General features: G+C 38.5%; 1 protein-coding gene and 1 long non-coding RNA gene across 11 annotated transcripts; one reads left to right on the top strand and one right to left on the bottom strand.

Annotated features, from left to right (window-relative positions):
* Window positions 1–39: 39 nt before the first annotated feature.
* Window positions 40–9,467, top strand: LOC136252167 (uncharacterized). Of its 4 annotated transcripts, XM_066044555.1 has the most exons (4): window positions 40–246; window positions 4,908–6,919; window positions 7,007–7,183; window positions 7,239–9,467. In XM_066044555.1, exons 2-3 carry the CDS (start codon window positions 6,383–6,385, stop codon window positions 7,145–7,147), a joined length of 678 nt encoding a protein of 225 aa, XP_065900627.1. In that variant the 5' UTR covers window positions 40–246; window positions 4,908–6,382; the 3' UTR covers window positions 7,148–7,183; window positions 7,239–9,467. The 4 variants fall into 4 exon arrangements, 3 of the variants coding, with proteins under 3 accessions (XP_065900627.1, XP_065900628.1, XP_065900626.1); XR_010699381.1 differs by having other exon boundaries at window positions 43–246; window positions 4,908–8,930; window positions 9,136–9,467; XM_066044556.1 differs by having other exon boundaries at window positions 48–246; window positions 4,908–8,930; window positions 9,136–9,467.
* Window positions 9,468–11,968: 2,501 nt separating this feature from the next.
* On the bottom strand, window positions 11,969–19,628 carry LOC136252168 (uncharacterized). Of its 7 annotated transcripts, XR_010699388.1 has the most exons (7): window positions 19,404–19,625; window positions 17,872–17,910; window positions 14,903–15,006; window positions 14,451–14,847; window positions 13,986–14,388; window positions 13,636–13,684; window positions 12,071–13,580 (listed from the first exon to the last, which is right to left on the bottom strand). It is a non-coding gene; the product is annotated as an uncharacterized lncRNA (long non-coding RNA). The 7 variants fall into 7 exon arrangements; XR_010699383.1 differs by having other exon boundaries at window positions 11,969–13,580; window positions 13,636–14,388; window positions 19,404–19,628; XR_010699385.1 differs by having other exon boundaries at window positions 12,065–13,684; window positions 13,871–14,388; window positions 19,404–19,626.
* Between the last annotated feature and the right edge of the window lie 364 nt (window positions 19,629–19,992).

Here is a 19,992-nt window from a genome sequence, read left to right as displayed (position 1 = left end):
ACAAAATATTGAACGGGTAACTACGGTGGCCCTGGAGGTCGCGCTATGCGCACTCCTATGTGACTAGCGCTATGTGACAACTGCTATGTGCCATGCGCTATGTGTCCTTTAAGCGCCCCAAGATCGCCTGCTTCGTTTAGGACAGGAATAACCCTTTAATCGAGTGATGAGCGAAGTCATCGGTGCTACTGGGCATTCTTTTGGACTTGACGGTCTCTAGTAAGATGATAACGACGGATCATTAAGGTGTGTATCAATAAGAACAATTCACTCTTGGTGGCTTAACACTGTAGTCATAGACATACAGACCTTAGGTACCTAAATTTATGGTAGCAAAGTTTATAATCTTACGTGCATGAGTGACAAGGATGACGCCAAGTGAAGTTTTATCCAGCTTCTGCACTAGCATTTGCATAACAAAGAGTCAAATCCCATTATATCATAGAAACAGAGGGAGTCCTATAGTACTCTGATTAAAGACAATGGGCCAATAGTGGTAACTTTTGCTAATGCTGATCAGAGTGGGCAAAATCTATATGCGACTGGGCCTGCAAAAATAGGACATGTGGGCACATGATTTTTGCCTAATTTTTCAAAGTTTCATCACTCATAACTTTTTGTAATTGCAATGCAATTTTCAGCTCTTAGTAAACATTTACTGTATAGCCTAAATATTTCAAGGTTGAGCGGTGTTGCTAAAAATAAAATTTTCGCAGATTTGCTAACACTCCCAAAATGTATTAGATTATATGAAGGTCTAAATATTTCAAGGCTAAAATTTTTGCTGATAACCCCCAAAACTGCAAAATCAGCGAAAATTTTCCCCTTCGTAATATTTAGGCTATACGGTAATTGGCTTTATGATACAATCTACAGAATGCAAATAGTGTATTCCAGTGCTGAGATATAACCTGTTATGTGAAGAAGTGTAGTTTGTGCCTACATGCCCTATTTTCGCAGGCCCAATTACATATTGTTATTGACAGGCTATACAATCCCATCACGGCCTAATCTATAGAGATATGCACAACTTTACAACCAAAAACATTCTAATAAAATCGTGATGTCACTACGGTGAACGAATGTATTGTAGGTATGCATAGAAAGTGTGAATCGTTACGAGAGTTTCTCCAGAGTTGTAGACTCTTTTACATGTATAACAGAGTAACTGGAACAAGGAGCCCCATCTGCATGTAGTTCATGTGGCAAGTTTTAGTCTGAGCCGCATTTGCTACCCGTACTTTTGTATGAGATTCACTATAGTCATTCGCCATCAAAAATTCTTGGGCACGCTGCTAATCTCATTATGTTATTGATCATTTTTTGTTCAATAATAAATGTGCATGACCTCTATTCTGCAGACTGGACTCACGGACTGCACGGGAGCAACAGCTAATTCAACGTTTTCTTCATTTGTGCATTGTAATCAAGACTAATTCTATGTAAGTATTACCACAAACCAATCAATTCACATTTTCACACATAGTACTAGATGGGACCACAGCCTCAAGTGTAGCGTCTGATATTGGAATACACACTCGTACAAGCCAGCATTTATTTATATATAACAACCAGCTAACCAATCCCACACATGGAACTAGTCTGGGGCACAACCTTAAGTCTAGCTGTCTTTCCCAATTTATTGAAAATGTACAACACAATCCTATCTTGGTCACGTGTAAAAAATGGGATAACGCCTCATCAGATAAACTTGAGACAGATGGCCAGACTTGTGGTTGTACCTCTGACTAGTGCAATACATGAATTGATCAGTTAGCTAGTTGTTATAAAAATGTTTCCACTGATAAGAATGATTTAAAAGAGAATACACATACAAAAATAAATGATAAATAAAAAGATCAAAGAAAATCAGTCAAGTGTATCAATCCTGCCCTCTGCACAAACAAGATCAATGGCAGCAGATTCTTCGAGTCCAAAGTGATGGTAGATCCTCTCAAACATGTAACAGCTGAGCGGAGTAGTGAAAAACTCAGCTTACACCTTAGCCAGTAAAGGGTCTTACTGTAGCACTGTCCATTTTTTTTTCTGACAACTTTTATTAGAGTAACAATAGAGTGGCAATAGCAATAGAGTAGCAATTGTTATAAATGAATGCCATCTATTATGAATGTGTATTCCAATAAATAAATTGGTGCAGACGTTGTACTTGAAGCTGTGGCCCCGTCTAGTATTACATATGAATTGATTGGTTTGTGGTAGTATTACAATACACAAATGGAGAAAACATTGAATTAGCTGTTACTTCCCTGAAGTCCATGAGTCTGCCAGTCCAGTCCGCAGAATAGATTTGGTCTCCCATCAAGTCTTGTGTCTGGCATGTACCATACAGAGGGAAACTTTGGCAGAGGTAAAAAATTTATTGAATCAAGCAGAATGTCACTGTTGGTAAATCGAGTTATTAGGTCAATGCTGACGTACTAATATATATCTACACCCTCTGGAATAGTGAATATGGCATGTAGTACTTGTCACTCATCACATTTTGAGGGTTCAAGGTGAGGTTTGAGGATACCACATGCACAGTACCTACCTAGCTTAGTAGTCAAGGCAGGCTTGGCTCTAGTTTGATTTTTAAAAAAATTTTTTTTAATTTTTTTCCCCCCGAGTATCCAGCACCCCTTGCCACCACCCCTAGCACTAGATTATTATTATTATTATTAAATGATAGACTAAAAAATTTATTGGATTAAGGGAAAGGCACCTGACCTTCTATCAGAGCAAGGTCAAGAGCCCTATGGCTGGGCAAGCAATTGCTGAACTCAGCAGCAAAAAACTAAGGCGACAGCATAGCCAGGCCATAACACTACTGTAAGGAACACCCCTTTTCAAAGGCAGCAAATAGGCCAGACTTTTGCAAACAACATTAGTACACCCACTCATTCCACCAAATGTGGAAACACTAACAGTACAAACGAGCCCATCTCAACTTCTCTGATCCTTTGCTCATGTTTTTAGTTTGATGCCAGTCCCAGTAGGCCTTGGTTGAGCAGAAAATTGTTTAGTTCACGGCTTGGTTCACTGTTTTCTTCACTAGCAAAATAATTATATGGATGGGAAAAATTTGGCAAATTCATGGGCATTGGTCATTGGCCAAATTTTAACTGTGCCCCCACCCCCTGTGTGTCAGTCATGTGTGACCATTGTCCAGTACATTACTGACTACATATTTTTCCGGTGTGTGTGTTTGCATAGTGTGTATAATATTAACAGTTGCTGTATGCTATGACAGGCAAGTTGCAGTTATCGGTTCTGTTTGACTTTTGTCACATGGTACATGCGGACAATCCTGTCAAGGTTAGCAATCATTTAATGCTGGCCATGTGATCTTGTCAATGGTTCACAGGTAGCAAATACAATTGGCACAGTTTCCAGCCAGACAGATATTGATTTCTTCTGCAAATGCTTGTTCTTGTAGCTAATTTTACTTTACTTTAGAGTAGTTTTGTAGTTGAATAAGTATAACGGCTGTTAAAGTTGATATAGTAGTGCACCTTTTAAAAATTTCAAGGCGGAAAAGTGTGCTTCAAATACATTGTGTCTAACAAGTTAAATATGTTATTTGCTGAGCAGTCAGCTCTAATAGTGTGCTCAGCTACTCAATTACAAACACAAATTTAAAGAAAGTTAGTACCTATGATAGATGAGCATTTTCTGGTTGCAGTTATATTAAATTTGGCACTTTGTAGTAAAAATGCATCAACTCATGATGGGTTGATGTGGTATCCTTCTACATTTAATGTGTTCACCTAGGTGATACAGAGAGAAAATATAGTTATTGCTACATACTTCAGGCAAGCAGTAATTTTGAAAAGTTGTATACCATATTGTTCAAGTTACACCTCTGTGTATTGTCAGTGAAGCCTCGCTAACTCTCGATAAATGACTAGAAAAAAAAAATTGGTTTTTATAAATTTCCATCATGTATGTATCTATTATAACACAACAATGCCAAAGCCGATTTAGAGATGTACCGATCACAGCCAGATCACGTGCTCTCATCATTGTCACCACAGCAGCAGTTACCATGACAACAAGCTGGAATCTTTCATGTAACAGTGATACTTGTACCTTGCTCAGATCTGGTGTGACATGTGATCATGGGGCTATGTATGTAGATGAATTAATGCTGCCAAGAGTATATACTCCCCCATTGTTATATATTTGATAATACTCATGTCAGAAATGTATAATAATTTATATATAGTTATGTTCATGTACCGGTACACAGGCTGTAGTACAACTCCCATTTGCAATCCCCAAGGAACGTTTAGATTGAGGTATATAAATCCCGGAGTTGGGATAGTTACTTCAGAAAAGTAACTAGTTATGCGTTACTCTTTTATCCCATGTAGCTTAGTTACAGTTGCTGTTCTAAAGGTAACTAAATACTGTAGTTACTAGTTACTTTCACAGTATAAATTATGACTTGTTAGCTTTTATAACATGAATTTTTCTCAGATATGCTTCATTAAGGGATGCAATACATATGTGCACTTAAAATAACAATTCTGTGGCTGTTTCAGGTCAGTTTTAATTATTGCTATGTCTCTTACTCCAGGTGAATCATAGAGACCGTTACACAGAATCTGTCTACTTATTGTGGCTGTAGCATATATGGCACATAAATTGAAGTGCTCTTGCTTTAAAAGTATAATTAGTCATAGTTACAATTGTAACTTAGTTACTTTTCAGACAATTACTCCAAGTTACTAGTTACAAAGCAAGTAACTATTTATGTTACTAGTTATTTTAAAAGTAGTCAGTTACGTAACTTAGTTACAAAAAGTAACTAGTAACCCCCAACTCTGATAATACCTACATGTATACGTAAGAACAGTAATTTCATAACTTAGTATAATAGTGCCTGTTTTATTGTTTATACACAGGCTGGCTGTGCAGTTGTGGATCCATACATGTTAATAATACAAGACCACAGACTTACAATCTGTGGCTATTGTAAACATCACCTGGCAGGCTATAGCCAAGTATGTTGACACAGAACACTTAGTCTGTGACTATGTGAATATGCAGTCTGTATACTACTTCACCCAGCTGTGAGTATAATGTGTCACTTAACCATTACATCTTAACTATGTCACTGTGACTATTTAGTCTCATTTGGCTAGACTGCTTTTGTGTTGGGGTAGGAAAAATTCCCAACACCAGTGCCAAAAGAAAAGTGTGGTCTGGCCACATGAGAAAAAAATGGTCTGGCCTTGAATAGTATAACTGCAAAGGTAAGGTGAATACAGAAGGCCTATAGTGGTAGCTACCAACCATGAAAAATAACATTGTACAAGACTGATAAATAACAAATAAAAGACTGATTAGCTACACAAAAGTGACATAGTACAACTATCAAAGAAATCAGAGCACAAAACTACTGCTTCAGTTTTATTGGAATTTATAAACTCAAATATATTTTTACAAAGTAAATAACAGCAAATTAGAGATTAGGTATGTTGATATTCATATTTATTATAATTCATGACTGGAATTAAGTATATTCCTTTGTTTTAAATACAGAAATAAAAACTGCTAATGAGAAATCCCATACAATATACCATTAATTTTATTTTAAGGAACATTGCGTATTCATACATTTGAATCCAGTTCTGGTTATCTCACCGCAATTATTTAGTTTGCATGGAAACCTAGAAAAACAATTTTTTGCATAGTGATAGCCACATGCAGCTAGCCTACAAAGTCAATTAGCAAATCTGTGATATTGTACTCTCATTCAACACAATATAATATGGATCTTGCACCTTTGAGTCCAGCCTGTATATTAGATGACTAGTACTGAACAGACAAGATTTATGAATAGCTGATTGAAAGTACAATGGGATACCCCTACATTAATACATACGCAAACCTTCCCTGAAAATTAATTTGCAAAAACATGTACGTAGCCAAAGCTCTAACATAACACACATAGCTTTACACAGACGTAATAGAATGCAATCATTACCATAAAAATTAATAATGATACAAACAAATTAAAGTACCAGTTCTCCTTGATTAAACTATCAGATATGTCTGTTTATAAAAATTGTGTATTCTAATATTTGAGAGAGTCTCTGTGTGTCACAGTTGTGGTTGTAGTGATTTTGCTCTCTCTTATGATTAAAGAAAGATAGACATTGACTGCCATATTTGCTTGCTTGGGGCCTCCTGGAGTTATAAGGAGGGTCTTCCATGCTACAGTGGAGGTCCTACCGAGATTTAGCACAGACCAGCAGGAGGACACTGCCTTTCAGGAGGTGAGACTGTTAGAGAAGTAGTTCAGTAGTAGCTAGCAGGAATAAGCTTACAGACAGTTTGCTAAGAGATTCCAGAGTTTTGCTAGGCTTTAACCTTTATGGAGGAACTGCAAATGGAGAGAGCAACTGTGACCTTTCCTCTCAATTCAAAGAGACTCCAGTTATACCAAGTGCAACAAATTGCAGGGGCCTTGGACTTGCCCACTACAGCTTCAGGTAGTGACCTGTTAGTAATGGTGTGTGGTAAACTGCATGACAATAATCATGACCCTTCCAATGTTCAAGTAGTGGCCACAAAGACTGAGGGAGGAGAAGAATTGTCACTGCAAGATATGGATGGTGTGTTTCTAAGAGTTCCAGTCTTAAAGGAGGAGCTATCTGGAACATCACTAGCTCCAGGAAGTGAAGTTTCAGTTCCAACCTTGGTGTCAGGTTCATCAAGGACATCACCAGCCCAAGATAGTGAGGAGAGGGAGAGTTTTTCTTTAGAAGAAAAACGTGTGGAGGAAGTCCTGAGTCTAATGAAAACTGAGTTGACAAATACACGACTGCAGTTACAATCAGCTCAGGAAGAAATAGTGTGTCTGAGAAAGGAATTGTCAGCACAACAACAGAGACTTCTGGAAGCCCAAGAGGTCATTGAGTTAGAGAGCACCAAAGTGAAAAAATTGGCTGCTGAAAAGGAATCCCTCCAATAACATTTACAGTTGTCATGTTCACAGGTACACAATCTCCAGGAGGAGGTCAAAAAGGGTAAAGAAAGGATTAAAGAGCTTTGGCAGATAAATTGCAAGCAGCTTACAGATCATGACAACCTGATGTTTGAAAAGGAGGAAGAGATGGAACTAGTACAAGAGAGGTAGAAATGGATCTAACCAGGCTGAAAGTAGAAGGAACAGGTATGACAAGTTTGTCAACTCTACCAGTATTGTCATTTGCTAGTGTAACCCCTAGTACTACATGTACCATGTCTTCTGTATTACATGACCCCCAGGAGGTAAGGACAAGTCATGTAGACTTCTTGAGACAAACAAGTGTTACCAGCAATGTCCCATTTCTTCAGTCAGGTGTGATGCAATCTACATCCAAACTTTCAACAAATAATCAGCAACATACAGGTGGATATTTACACCAGTCTATGGTACAGCCTACACAGTGGCAACCACATGAGTTATTTGGACCTGTGGGCCCTTCTAGTGGTTCAGGGGTGAATGTGGTAACCAATCCATATGTGTCATTGTCTAACACTTTATTCTATAGCAGGCCTATCAGTTCCGTTGGTACAACAAGTAGTGGATTTCCAACTGTTACTCCCCTGCTTGGTCACTGTCAGATACAACAACGTCGTGGGAAAGCTCCCCCTATAGATGAGTTTACCGCAGAAGACAGTCAGATCACAACTGATGACTGGATACCAATACTGGAGCGTGCTGCTAGCTGGAATGGTTGGACAGAGGATGAGTCATTAATGCAGTTAGCTGGACACCTGAGAGGCCGAGCACTACTAGAATGGAAATTATTGGATTCCAAAGACAAAGCCACTTATCATACAGCCATAAAAGCATTGAGGGAACGTCTTGACCCTGGAAATCAGTCAATAGCAGCTTTGGATTTTCGACACACCAGCCAAAAGCCAAGCGAGACCGTATCTGATTTTATACGGCAATTGGAGAAAACATTTCAAACGGCATTTGGTCGTGAAATCTGTCAGCAGAAACTAGAGATATGCGACAATTACAGGAAGGTCTGTCATACATTTTGATGGAGTCGCCATCAGTATCTGGTTCTCAGAACTATAGAGAATTGTATATAGCAGCTAAGAAGGAGGAGAGGAGATTGGCTGAACTGGAAAGAAAGCAACAATATTTGAAAGATGCTGATCAACAGACTGAATCTTTGTCAAGGGATTAAAGCTAAAAAGCCAGGGAAGTAACAAGTTCAAAGGACCTTGGAATAAGTCCAGAACATCTGGTTACCGGAAGAATTTGAGATGCTATCTGTGTGATAGTCCAAACCACTTAGCTCGAGATTGTAAGACTAGCAAGAGTACTAGTGAGAGTCAGGGGAGAAAGGCAATGCAGGAGAATACCAATGATACAGATGGTACAAAGATGATTCGCACAAAGCCCAACTCCAGTAACAAAGGAAAGGAGTCCCGTTGTGTAGAAGTCAAGCTAGAGGGAGTCCCTGCAACAGGACTAATAGATACGGGTTCAGACATAACTATTGTTCGAGCTGATTTGTTCTACCATATTGTTGAAAAGACTGGATTGGATGCTAGTCAGCTAAAGCAACCGGACCACAAAGCTTGTACCTACTACCAGACGCCCATCACGTTGGATGGACAGATGGACACGACACTCAGCTTTGGTAAGGAAGAGTTACAAGCTACTGTGTATGTAAAACTAGTAGCACCTGATAAGTTACTTTTATCTGAAGCTGTTTGTCATCAGTTAGGTATAGTTAACTATCACCCTAGTGTGAAAGCTGTCCCTAGATGCACTGCTGAAGCTGTATTCAGTTTAACAAATGTGGTATCAGATGATAAGAAGCCAAATGCTACCCAGGCACTGACCATTCATGATACAGCTGTATCTGAACCTGAGGTTAAGACAACAGAAGGGAAGAGGCAAACTGGAGTAAATAGTAAGAGACCTGGTGTTAAGTTTGTAGGAACTGTGCCGGCAAAGTTTTCAGCTAGACCTTTGGCAAAGAGATCATTAGGAAAACAGTCTAAGCCAGGAAGACCACCTGTATTAAGAGATCCTCCAAGGGATTCTGGTGGAAATAAGTTAGATAGTAATGAAGACCAAGATACATACAATGCTCAACATAATTTTATATCTACCAGGAAGAAGCAAAAGCCTAGGAGGAGCAAGACTGCCACCAGTAAGACTACAAGTGTTCATTGTCCCTACAGTCTAAAGAGTAGACAACCTAAAGGGGAAAAGATCCACTACGCTCGGGACGAGCTTAACTAGGGAAGGACGTGATGTGATGATGTCAGTAGCTTGTAACAAGAGCTTTGATTAATGTGACAAATAATAAACATTACACTTAGGTCTATGTTGTAACTAGAATATAAAAATTGTGTATTCTAATATTTGAGAGAGTCTCTGTGTGTCACAGTTGTGGTTGTAGTGATTTTGCTCTCTCTTATGATTAAAGAAAGATAGACATTGACTGCCATATTTGCTTGCTTGGGGCCTCCTGGAGTTATAAGGAGGGTCTTCCATGCTACAGTTTATATAATAGACTGCAAGAATGGAAATATTTGTTAACAAAGTCACCGATCATGATCATTTGTCACCATTAAGTCCAGTTTGTGCGTAATGAATGTATTAAACAGTAAGTTGACCATATCTCCATGGAAGACTGTATTGTATATCAGGCTAAAATTTTATACATAAGATAAATGAACACCCATTGCCTCCAATGCTCCACAGGTGGTCTGTGGCATATTTTTGAAATTTTCCTGTAGGGCCACTCATACATAATTAATATGCATGGTCTTTATAAAGAGGTGATCATTATTAATAGGTAATGACTAGGTGAAATTTAATGTATAGTTTGATTCCACCACCATTTCATTCCACTTAATCCATGCAGACAACTAAATTGGGTTATATTAAATCAAGCTTTTCTACATAACATGTATCATTATCTAAAGACTTAGTTTTAGTCATTTAGATCACATAATCACCCAATTTGTAAGTTAATTGCTCCTAGCAAAATTAAAGATGCTGTGAGAACTTCACAGAAAGAATGTTTAATGGTTTGTTCCTTTATCCAAATGTGCAAAAGATGCAAAAATTTTAATTTCATTTTTCTACAACTTTTGCCTTGTGTGGAAAAGGATGTAGTAGAGCTCCTAAGCACATTTTTGTACACTTTTTGATAAAGCATGAAACTTGGTACATAGTTTATTATATACCATAAAGGTCATTTTCAGAAAGGGAGCTACCTCATATTTGACCTTTGGTGACCTTTGTATTCAATTTTATACTTAAAATTGGCAGTTTTTCCTCTATTTCACTTATAAATGGCTCAAAATCTACAAACTTGGTACCAAATTAATGCTTTTACTCTAAAGAGCAAGTTGATACTTACAGAAAGTGCATAGCGTACTCTGTTCCAAAGTTATATACATTTTTATAAGTAACAAATGCCATTATTTTCCTCGCCCACGTATATACTTTAAATATGTAAAAAGAAAGGTTTCTTACTCAGTTATCATATAATTTGGCAGCTAATCACCTCAATTGGGCATGAGTATCAGGAGCAGACCCATGAACTATCAAAGGGTGCATATAGGGTACAATATAGGGGGTGGGAAGGGGTTGCACTTGCACAGTATATAACGGTAGAGGCATATAATACTGAAACCAAATAATTCTATCAACTAAATGGGTATGGGCTAAAGTTGTAACAAGGAACCTACACAAGTATAAAGAATTATAAGATTATTTGTATGGAATCTCTGTTGCTGCTAGACTCATGCACTTCCAGTTATGTTGATGGTTTGGAATATGTGCGTATCTATAAAATTACCTTAGGAAGAGCTTTATGTAGAATTGGTGTGCAAGTATAAAAGTGCATTTGAAGACATTTGAAATGTTCCTTGCTGGTTGGTCTAATAGTTACTTAGATGCATGTTCGATTTATGACATTGGCTCCATGGTCAAGCTTAACTAAAATCTATTTATGCCATTTGGTCCAGTCATGCATGTAGTGTCACTGTTCTATAATTTCAATTTGTATTCCAATGTGTAAAGACAAGCCACATTGCATTGGGTGATATGTAATTATAGCTAACCTCCAGGCCAAACTGAAACTAACCATGTTAGAAAGGCTCTATTGCTGTATAGGTTAAAAATATTAAGGAACAAAATTTTCACAAATTTCATGAGTGAATGAAACAAATTTGTGAAAATGTAATTGTGATCATGAATGAATATGGGTGAGGTTATATTTTGCTAGGCTGCACAATCTAGAATTTCATGAACAAAAATGTGAAAATCGATTTTCACATGATTTTGTTCATCCCCTGATTCTGCCTATATAGCTATAGTCTGGTATAATAAGTGGCTTTTTGGCTGAACCTTGCAATAATTATGGTCTATAATTTATTTTATGCCACAAAATATTTCTCCATACTATGGACTACTCAAATTTAAATCACCTGCAGCTGCTGGACCTCCACCAGCATTGGGAAAATTGGGATATTACCTCAGGAAATTCTAGTATTTTGGTCATTCCATGCTAAATTATCAAAGAAATTAAAAAGTTAACCCACTCTTTTCAAATTTCTTCTCAATGTCATACACCAAGTTTCATTTGATTCCTTTGATCACTTTCCATGTTATGCCTGTTTGCTTTACTGCATTTGTGATTGCACAATATTTCTAATATTCAACTATACAATGAAACCTGTCCAACTGGATCACTGTATAATAAGGTCACCTAATTTAAACTGACCATTGTAACAGTCTCCTAATTGTGTCATTTGTGTACACAGTGACTTTAACATGTTTATTGCAACATAATATGGCAGAGGTGACCGGAATGAACAAGTTCACTATTACTTTTATGCTGAGCGATTAAGTAAATGTATACTAGTTAAAATAATGTAATCTCATTAACTAAATGGCTATAAGTAAATTGTCTAAGTTTTGTTTTCAACATCAACTTGACTTACTGCCTTGAATAGAGCACATGTAAAGTAGTAAATGATGGGATCCATTCCAAAATAGCCAAGTTGCAGACAGAATAGCCAAACTGTGAAGTAATTCACCAAGAAATTGCTTCAATAATTAAAATTTCAGCTAGATCAATACTTTTTACTTTTAGTTTATAGCTAACTACAGTTGTAGTACCACTACACCCTTTGCACAACTTGACTGTTATGGATTTGTTGTAACCGAGCACTGTTCCTGTCTACCACTGCATTTCATAGAACACCAGCTGTATATGTAGGTACATGTGCACATTCAGCATGCACTATTATGAATTATTTGTAAAACCAAATTTGTACCACTTATGTGTGCCACACACATACATATGGCAGGCTGTTGCTGACCCCAATATATGCTGTTGATAAGTGCCAATAGATCCATGGAGGAAATCATTAGTGGAGCAATTAGGTGGGAGCAGGAAAGGCATTTAAGTCTAATTTTGTTTGTGCGATATAATGCGATGGATGCTCTTCAAGGCTGCATTTGTGTCTTCCACACACAAATGCCAATTGTATAAATAACTTTGTTTCTGAAAAAATTTTATTCCTCCAATGCTCTATGTTATGGCTTACACTCAGTGAATTGAATTATTGAAGTTGAGTTATGATACATGGTGGAAGGAATATATCTAGATTTTGTAAATCCTCTGATATATCTGTAGATTTTGGAATTGTCTCATAATTAGTTTTGGCATTGCTTGTCTTGGCTTGGAGTAAGTATTGTATTCAGTGGGGTTATTGTTAAAATTTTCATCCTAGTGTATGTAGATAATTGATGATGTCTAACATCAGAAATGAACCACACGGGATTGAATAACAGTTGAAGGAACAAAGCATGGTAAAGTATATCTGATAATGTTGCTAAAGAACGACCACACAAATTCAATATCTTCAAACATAAAACAAGGTGTAAAATTAGCATTGCATCTAAGATTGGTGTATAGCCTTGTGGTCACTGTCATGATCACTGATTGATGATAAGTGAAAGTCAAAAATTATGACAAAGTGGTCTGATGGGATTGGTAAAGGTGGTTCACAGTGGATCCTTAAGTTTTTGATATATATACATATTGTCAGGAACATTGGTTAAGATTAGCTCAAGGATGTTTCCACCAGTATGCGTAGGTTCACCTATCATCTGGCGTGGTTTAGGTCAAATACAAAATCACAATAGGTTGATGATAGAGGGGATTGACCATACAGGGAATCCCGGTTAATATCTCCAAGGTTAAAATCACCAAGTAGGATTAAATCATAATGGCTGGTAAGATCCTTAAAGGAATTAATATAAAATTCTTGATATTCATCTGTTGAGTTAGGAGGGAATATGCCAAACAGTACATAGTTGGTGTACTGGATCCAATGCTAACAGTGAGCAGCTCTAGACTGATTGAATTGGGGAGGGCAAAACTTGGAAGAGTTAACAGCATACATTACTCCACCACCACGAGTATCACAATATTTACGAATTACAGTATTATTATTATTGGATACAGTTTCATTGTTGTCAGATAACCATGTCTCTCAGTTATACCAGAGATGTCAGGAGAATACACATAGTTCTGAAATAGAGATCCAATACTGCAACTGTTCATTAAACAAATATGATCTAGTCACTTCGACTGATCTGATAGACCACTGGTAGCAGAGGATGGATCAGGTGATGCTAAAGTAATTAAAGGTTCATAAGTAATGAAGTAGCAACAGGTTTGTCTATACGGACTTCAGGTATATACACCCATGGGACACAACTGAAAGACAGAATTTTGACCTGAATGATTGTTAACAAAGATGCGGTTGTTACGGATTTTTTGTCATACTTCGATTCTACCCTTTTTGTATCAATGGCCACCTTTTCTTCCAACAGAACTGCCTCCCTTACCCTTTCATCAGGGGACACAGCATCTTTCATTAGTGGTTGACTAGAGAAGGTGGGTGTGCCACTTATCTTTATTGTCAGTACATACCCTCAAGGTATTAGTAATACATGATAATGTTTCTCCTTATGTCGGCAACCTGCAAGAGATGGGTAGCTCATGTGAGTTAGATGGAGGTCTGGTTTAGAGTTTTTTGCACTGCAAGAAAAACACAAGATTTCAAGCATCAAACTTTATTGTCTCATGTGTTTTCTTCCACTTTAAATTGTGTGACACTCAAGAACCATTAGAATATATGTATATTATATATGCCTGATATGTAAATTATTGTGGACACATAATGATCATTGTCCCAACAGTAATGATCAAGGGAGTTCCCCAGCACCTGTAGTGATTTTTGACTCTAGTTATGTACAATAATTTAAAAAATTGTTTAACAATACTATTTTATTATCTGTTAGTATTCTTCCGTTTTTGTGGAAACAACCATTACCTGTGCCAAGTATATATGTCAAATCATAATGTTAATATCTGAAACAGTCGATTAGAACTCACATTCCATGGAAGAACACACATGTTGTCTACCACGGCAACATAAAACTGATGAGTATCCTGTTCTTGACAGTGCCGGAGGGGTTGGATTACATGATCACAGAACAAATAAGCAGCCGGACAGGTTGCCTAGCAGTGCATCTACAATGATACTAGTCAGGCAGCAACCTGTAAAGTGCTGTCCTGCAACAGACAAACTTTTTATTGTAACTACAAAAATACACGATGCTGATTTGCTCCACCTGGTTGCCATGGAAGTATAATTATCCTAACCAGTGGAGAAGTGACTATGGCAACTGTAGCAACAGTAACATCAAGCTACTACAGGTAGGTAGGATCATAGTGGTATTGATAATCCTTCATGAGGACAACAGGGATTTCCGCTTGTGACCAATGTGTTCTAACTTCTAAGGATCACATGAGGTTATGTGATTAAGATCACAACTGGGACACACCTGTAGTGAATAAGATTCTGCAAGGGATTTGTGACATAGCAACAGCAGTAGCCAGTCAGATCGATGTCCACGTCCCTGAAGTGTCTGTAAACTTCAAACAATACCTGTGGAAATATCACACAATTTCACAATGATCCCATATCACGACAAGATAATGTACATAAGTAACTGATCACTATAACAAGGTGGTCTTATTAATGAGGTCATAAAGTATGCATTAGTTGTGTTTGGGACCTACTTGACATGGTCACTATTATTATAATAATGAGGTGGTCTTATTAATGAAGTTGTGAAGTACACCTTAGCTATGTTCGGGACCTGCTTGACATCACTACAATCTTATTAATGAGATCACAAAGTATATCTTGATTATGTTTGTGACCCACTTGAAATAGTCACTATTTTATTAATCAGGTCGTGACATGCACCTTAGCTGTGTTTGGGATGTACAGTGGAACCCCTGTTAAAGAACTCTCCCTGTAAAGGACACTGTACACCCAACCTCCTTATAAAGGACAGTTTCTGAAGTCACTCTAGACCTTTACCAACTCTGAAAGACGACAACCTCTTTATAACAGTAAAATTTTTCCAAAATTCATTGGTCCCAAAGTATCCGTTAAATAGATGTTTCACTGTACTTGACATGGTCACTGTAATAATATAATGAGGCGGTGATCTGATTAATGAGATACACATTCATTACTGTATAGCCTAGGGGAAAAGATTTCACAGATTTTGAATATTTGGGGAGGGAACCTTAACCCCAATTTAATAATGTAACTTTTATACATAAAATTTCAAGTTCTTCAGTCATCTCCAGTGATACCTGTGCACTATAAAATCAAGGCTTGGTAGTCAATAGGAAGTTGTCTATTAATAATAATTGAGAAACCAAAAGTCCCATCTCATTATACCCCAGCAATTGATTATTCAATGCATACACTACACACAAGCAAAAGGCAAAGCAAAGCGACCGGCAGCTGTAGTTCACTTCTGTTGAAAAAGTTAAAAAAAAGAAGCAATACAATTTTATGCAGCGAATCTCACGAAATATAATTGTCCAAGTGCAGGCCAGTGTTAAGATCTGAAGCTTACAGCAAAACACAGCCATTGCTACCCAGTTTACTGGCACTGGGACACCTGTGTGTTACACAGGTGCTTTGAGTCAAATCCTCCTGGGGTAGGACTAGTAACCTGCAGGAGGCTGTACCATGTCTTACAGATGAAGGTGTGGGCACCTGAAATCCCAACAGTTGGAATTTGCTTCCCCAGGCACCTATTGATGCTAGGCTGCTTCCCCAGTTGACACCAGGCCACCATTTAACAGCTGAGTGGACTGGAGCAATGTGAATACAGTTTCATGCTCAAGGAAACAATAACAACACCAATGTAACTGGGAATCAAACATACACACACACACACACACACACACACACACACAAAGCACAGCAAAAGTAAAGGTTACAGTAGCTGTGTAAACCACAGCTATTGCTGCCCAGTGAAGCAGCACTGGGATTCCTGTGCATCACTCAGGCACTTGAGTCTAGTGCAGACAAATCCTCCTAGGGCAGGACTAGCATCCCGCAGCAGGTCTCAAGGAGGTTGCAGAACCCCAACTTCCATAACGACTCCAACACCACTAAGGACAGTTGGGAATTTGCTTCTCCAGGTACCCATTGATGTTATAGCTGAGTGGGCTGCTTCCTAGCCACTTGGCTATGCTGCCTCCACACACACACGCACGCACACACACACAAAAGCCAAAGCAAAGCCAAAGCCTTCAGCTGCCGCTAAGCGGTCACACTGCCCAGTGGCCAGCACTGGGACACCTGTGCGCTACTCAGGTGCTATGGGTCAGCGCAGGCATGCCCTCCTGGGGCAGGACTAGTAACCCGCAGGAGGATGTACCATGTCTCACAGTTGAAGGTGTGGGCCAAAGTCCCACCTGGACCTTCAACTGCTATATGAGACATGGACAGTTGAGCATTTGCTTCCCCAGTTTACACCAAGTACCCATTGATGTTACAGCTAGGTGGGCTGCTTCCCCAGTTGACACCAGGCCACCAGGTCCCCAGTCCAGTTGACACCAGGCCACCAGGTCCCCAGTCCAGTTGACACCAGGCCACCAGGTCCCCAGTTTAACAACCAGGAATCGAACCTGGGACCTTTCAATTACCAGGCCGATGCCCTAACCACCTGGCTATGCTGCCTCACACACACACACACTTTTTTTTCAATATAAATTGCAGTAACCAGGTGCAAGGCACAAGCTTGGTTAAACAATACATGTGACCGGATCTGCGAAAACCTGACATAATGGCACATTTCTCAAATTCTTTATTATTGAATATTTATAATCTACTTACCCGAGTGCATGCTCTAGCCAAGTTTCAGCCTTGTATGCCACCAACTTTGGAGTTACAGTGCTACAAAGTAGCAGCAACGGAAAGATCGATTTGTACAGCAAGTATTGGGAAAATAAATTACAGGTGCTTAGAAAAACGACTGTAAGTCTGTAACTTACAAACGCAATGCAGTACAGAGTTGCAACTTGCACCATCGTGTTCGCTATGAATAGGGGAGTCCATTGCATGGTGAGTTTTTCTCCTACCACCTTTCTTCACTACATAGAGAGATGAAATCAGCGAAGAAAAATTGATCACATACAACTGCCTCGACATGACGTAAACAAACGCCCATAACTCATGTATCCGCTATGAAACAATGATTTTCGAACTCCTCTTGAGTAGGTGAATAAGATGGTACCCACGTTTTTATCATTGCACCAGTTCTTCATAAAAGAAAAAGTGTTTTAAAATTTTACGATTTTTTGTCATTTATGCAAACATTTTACGCAATCAATAGCCTATACTGAGAATTTAGGCTTGCGACATTATGTCGGGTTTTCGCTGATCCGGTCACATATCTTTTTTAATAATAATATACAAATGGTTACAAATATAGCTAACCTTATACTGTGCTGGGAGCCTTTTCTTAACAGTGACATGCTCCTGTAAGATACGGACAACAACTATGATAAGCAAGAATACCCTTTCCACCCCTTGTACAGTGTGCATGGAGCATTTACATATTATTTTGAATGCCATGGCAACCTACAATTTGTATACTGTAATATATGTAACAGGGTGAGACAAATAGTTCGAAGCTTTGAAGGTTCGTTCGGTCTCACTACATTCGGATGCCGCTTTATCTCACCAAAGCTTCATTACCATGGATACTAACATGTTAAGCCAGTTGTACAAGTATTGATACTCCTTCTGGCAGTACATTTTTGGTGTAGTTGTGGTTCAAATGGTTGTACTGGAGTTATAACAAAGTGTAGGAACCTTTACTACAGTGTACACCCTAATAACCATCAAGTATGTTCAATAATTATTGACACAACATTAGTAACAAAGCTTCAAAGCTTTGGTAACATTTCTGAAAGAAGCTTCAGAGGGTGTATTTGTACATTTGCTCCAGCCCTAATATGTAGCTGTCATACAGGCTTAATTCCTATGTATACTTGTGTATGTTGTGTACCATACGCAAGGAAATTTTGACGTAAGAAAAACTTGACGAATCAACCAATTTGTCAAATTTAAACTCGTCAAATGCTCTAAAGCACCTTTTAACAGAACAAGTTATATCTACAATTTCTTGACTTTTGTCAACATTTAATTTGTCAAATCTGATGAAGTATGAATTCGTCAAATTTTTCTTACATCAAAATTTCCTTGCGTATGGTACTTGTAGAATAGAGGCGTACGATGATGTATTTAAACACAATGCGTTCCTTTTTAGAATTGTCAAACACGATATGCCCAACAGCATCTCCATAATCTGATAACCCTATTGTAAGATCTCATGGAAATGTCCACTTGTTTATTAAACTATTGCATGGTATATCATTTCCAATGACTAAAGGATTTCTATTGTATGCGCTGACTGCACTTAATATCCTCAGAACTGTTACAGCATATCCCAGTATGACAGCAATATCAGTGAAGCCAAGAACACGGGTGATACTGTCAACACCCCAGTGCCAATCTCATAGATTTTAGCAATTTGTTGTTAATCCTCCTCTGTAGTCTATCAGTTCACTCCGCAGAATAGATCAGGCCGTGATGGGATGGATTTTTCCCACTCTGGGCGGCATTAGCAAATGACCATTAATGGCCCATAACCTTTAATCACCAAATCTTTTATGACAGAATACTATAGGACCCCCTCTGTTTCTATGATATAATGGGATTCCTCTTCCAGCACCAAATTCTTCATAGTGGAACATTAACAAAGGTTTAAAACAAATTTGACTCTTTGTTATGCAAATGCTAGTGCAGAAGCTGGACAAAACTTCACTTGGCATCATCTTTGTCACTCATGCACGTAATAAGATTAAATGACAAACTTTGCTACCATAAATTTAGGTACCTAAGGTCTGTATGTCTATGACTACAGTGTTAAACCACGGCCAAGAGTGAATTGTTCTTATTGATACACACCTTAATGATTGATGTTTTTCGTCGTTATTATCTTACTAGAGACCATCAAGTCCAAAAGAATGCCCAGTAGCACTGATGACTTCGCTCATCAGTCGATTAAAGGATTATTCCTGTCCTAAACGAAGCAGGCGATCTTGGGGCGCTTAAAGGACACATAGCGCATGGCACATAGCAGTTGTCACATAGCGCTAGTCACATAGCGCATAGCGCGACCTCCAGGGCCACCGCACCCAACACCTGCGCGGGCGCTTATAATCTCTAATCGATAAGCCCCTGCGCTGAAATAGCGGTCTAGCCACGCAGGCGGTTCGCGCATTATCATCAGGTAGTCATGCATGTGCATGATGTGTCATGTATTTTGATGTACTTGACATCCTCACTTCTGAGGTTTGTGCATAACTAAATAGTGGTGAGTCAGGACTTGAATGGGCTTTCATTTTGGAGATGATGCACTTATCAATGTTTTCTCCACTACTATGAACATGGGCAGAGGTGGAGGATAAGTGGAGATTTGAACATTAAAAGTTCTGATCTCCACTACCTGCTATCCCCTACTATTCCCGTGGTCTTTCACTGGGGATAAGT

Source organism: Dysidea avara, chromosome 4 (assembly GCF_963678975.1).
Source record: "Dysidea avara chromosome 4, odDysAvar1.4, whole genome shotgun sequence".
Taxonomy (NCBI): domain Eukaryota; kingdom Metazoa; phylum Porifera; class Demospongiae; order Dictyoceratida; family Dysideidae; genus Dysidea; species Dysidea avara.
This window is presented reverse-complemented; position numbering and strand designations above follow the sequence as displayed.

Bases quoted from the DNA above. Each gene is read 5' to 3' on its own strand.
- LOC136252167 (XM_066044554.1), top strand. From the start codon at position 8,360: ATGCAGGAGAATACCAATGATACAGATGGTACAAAGATGATTCGCACA.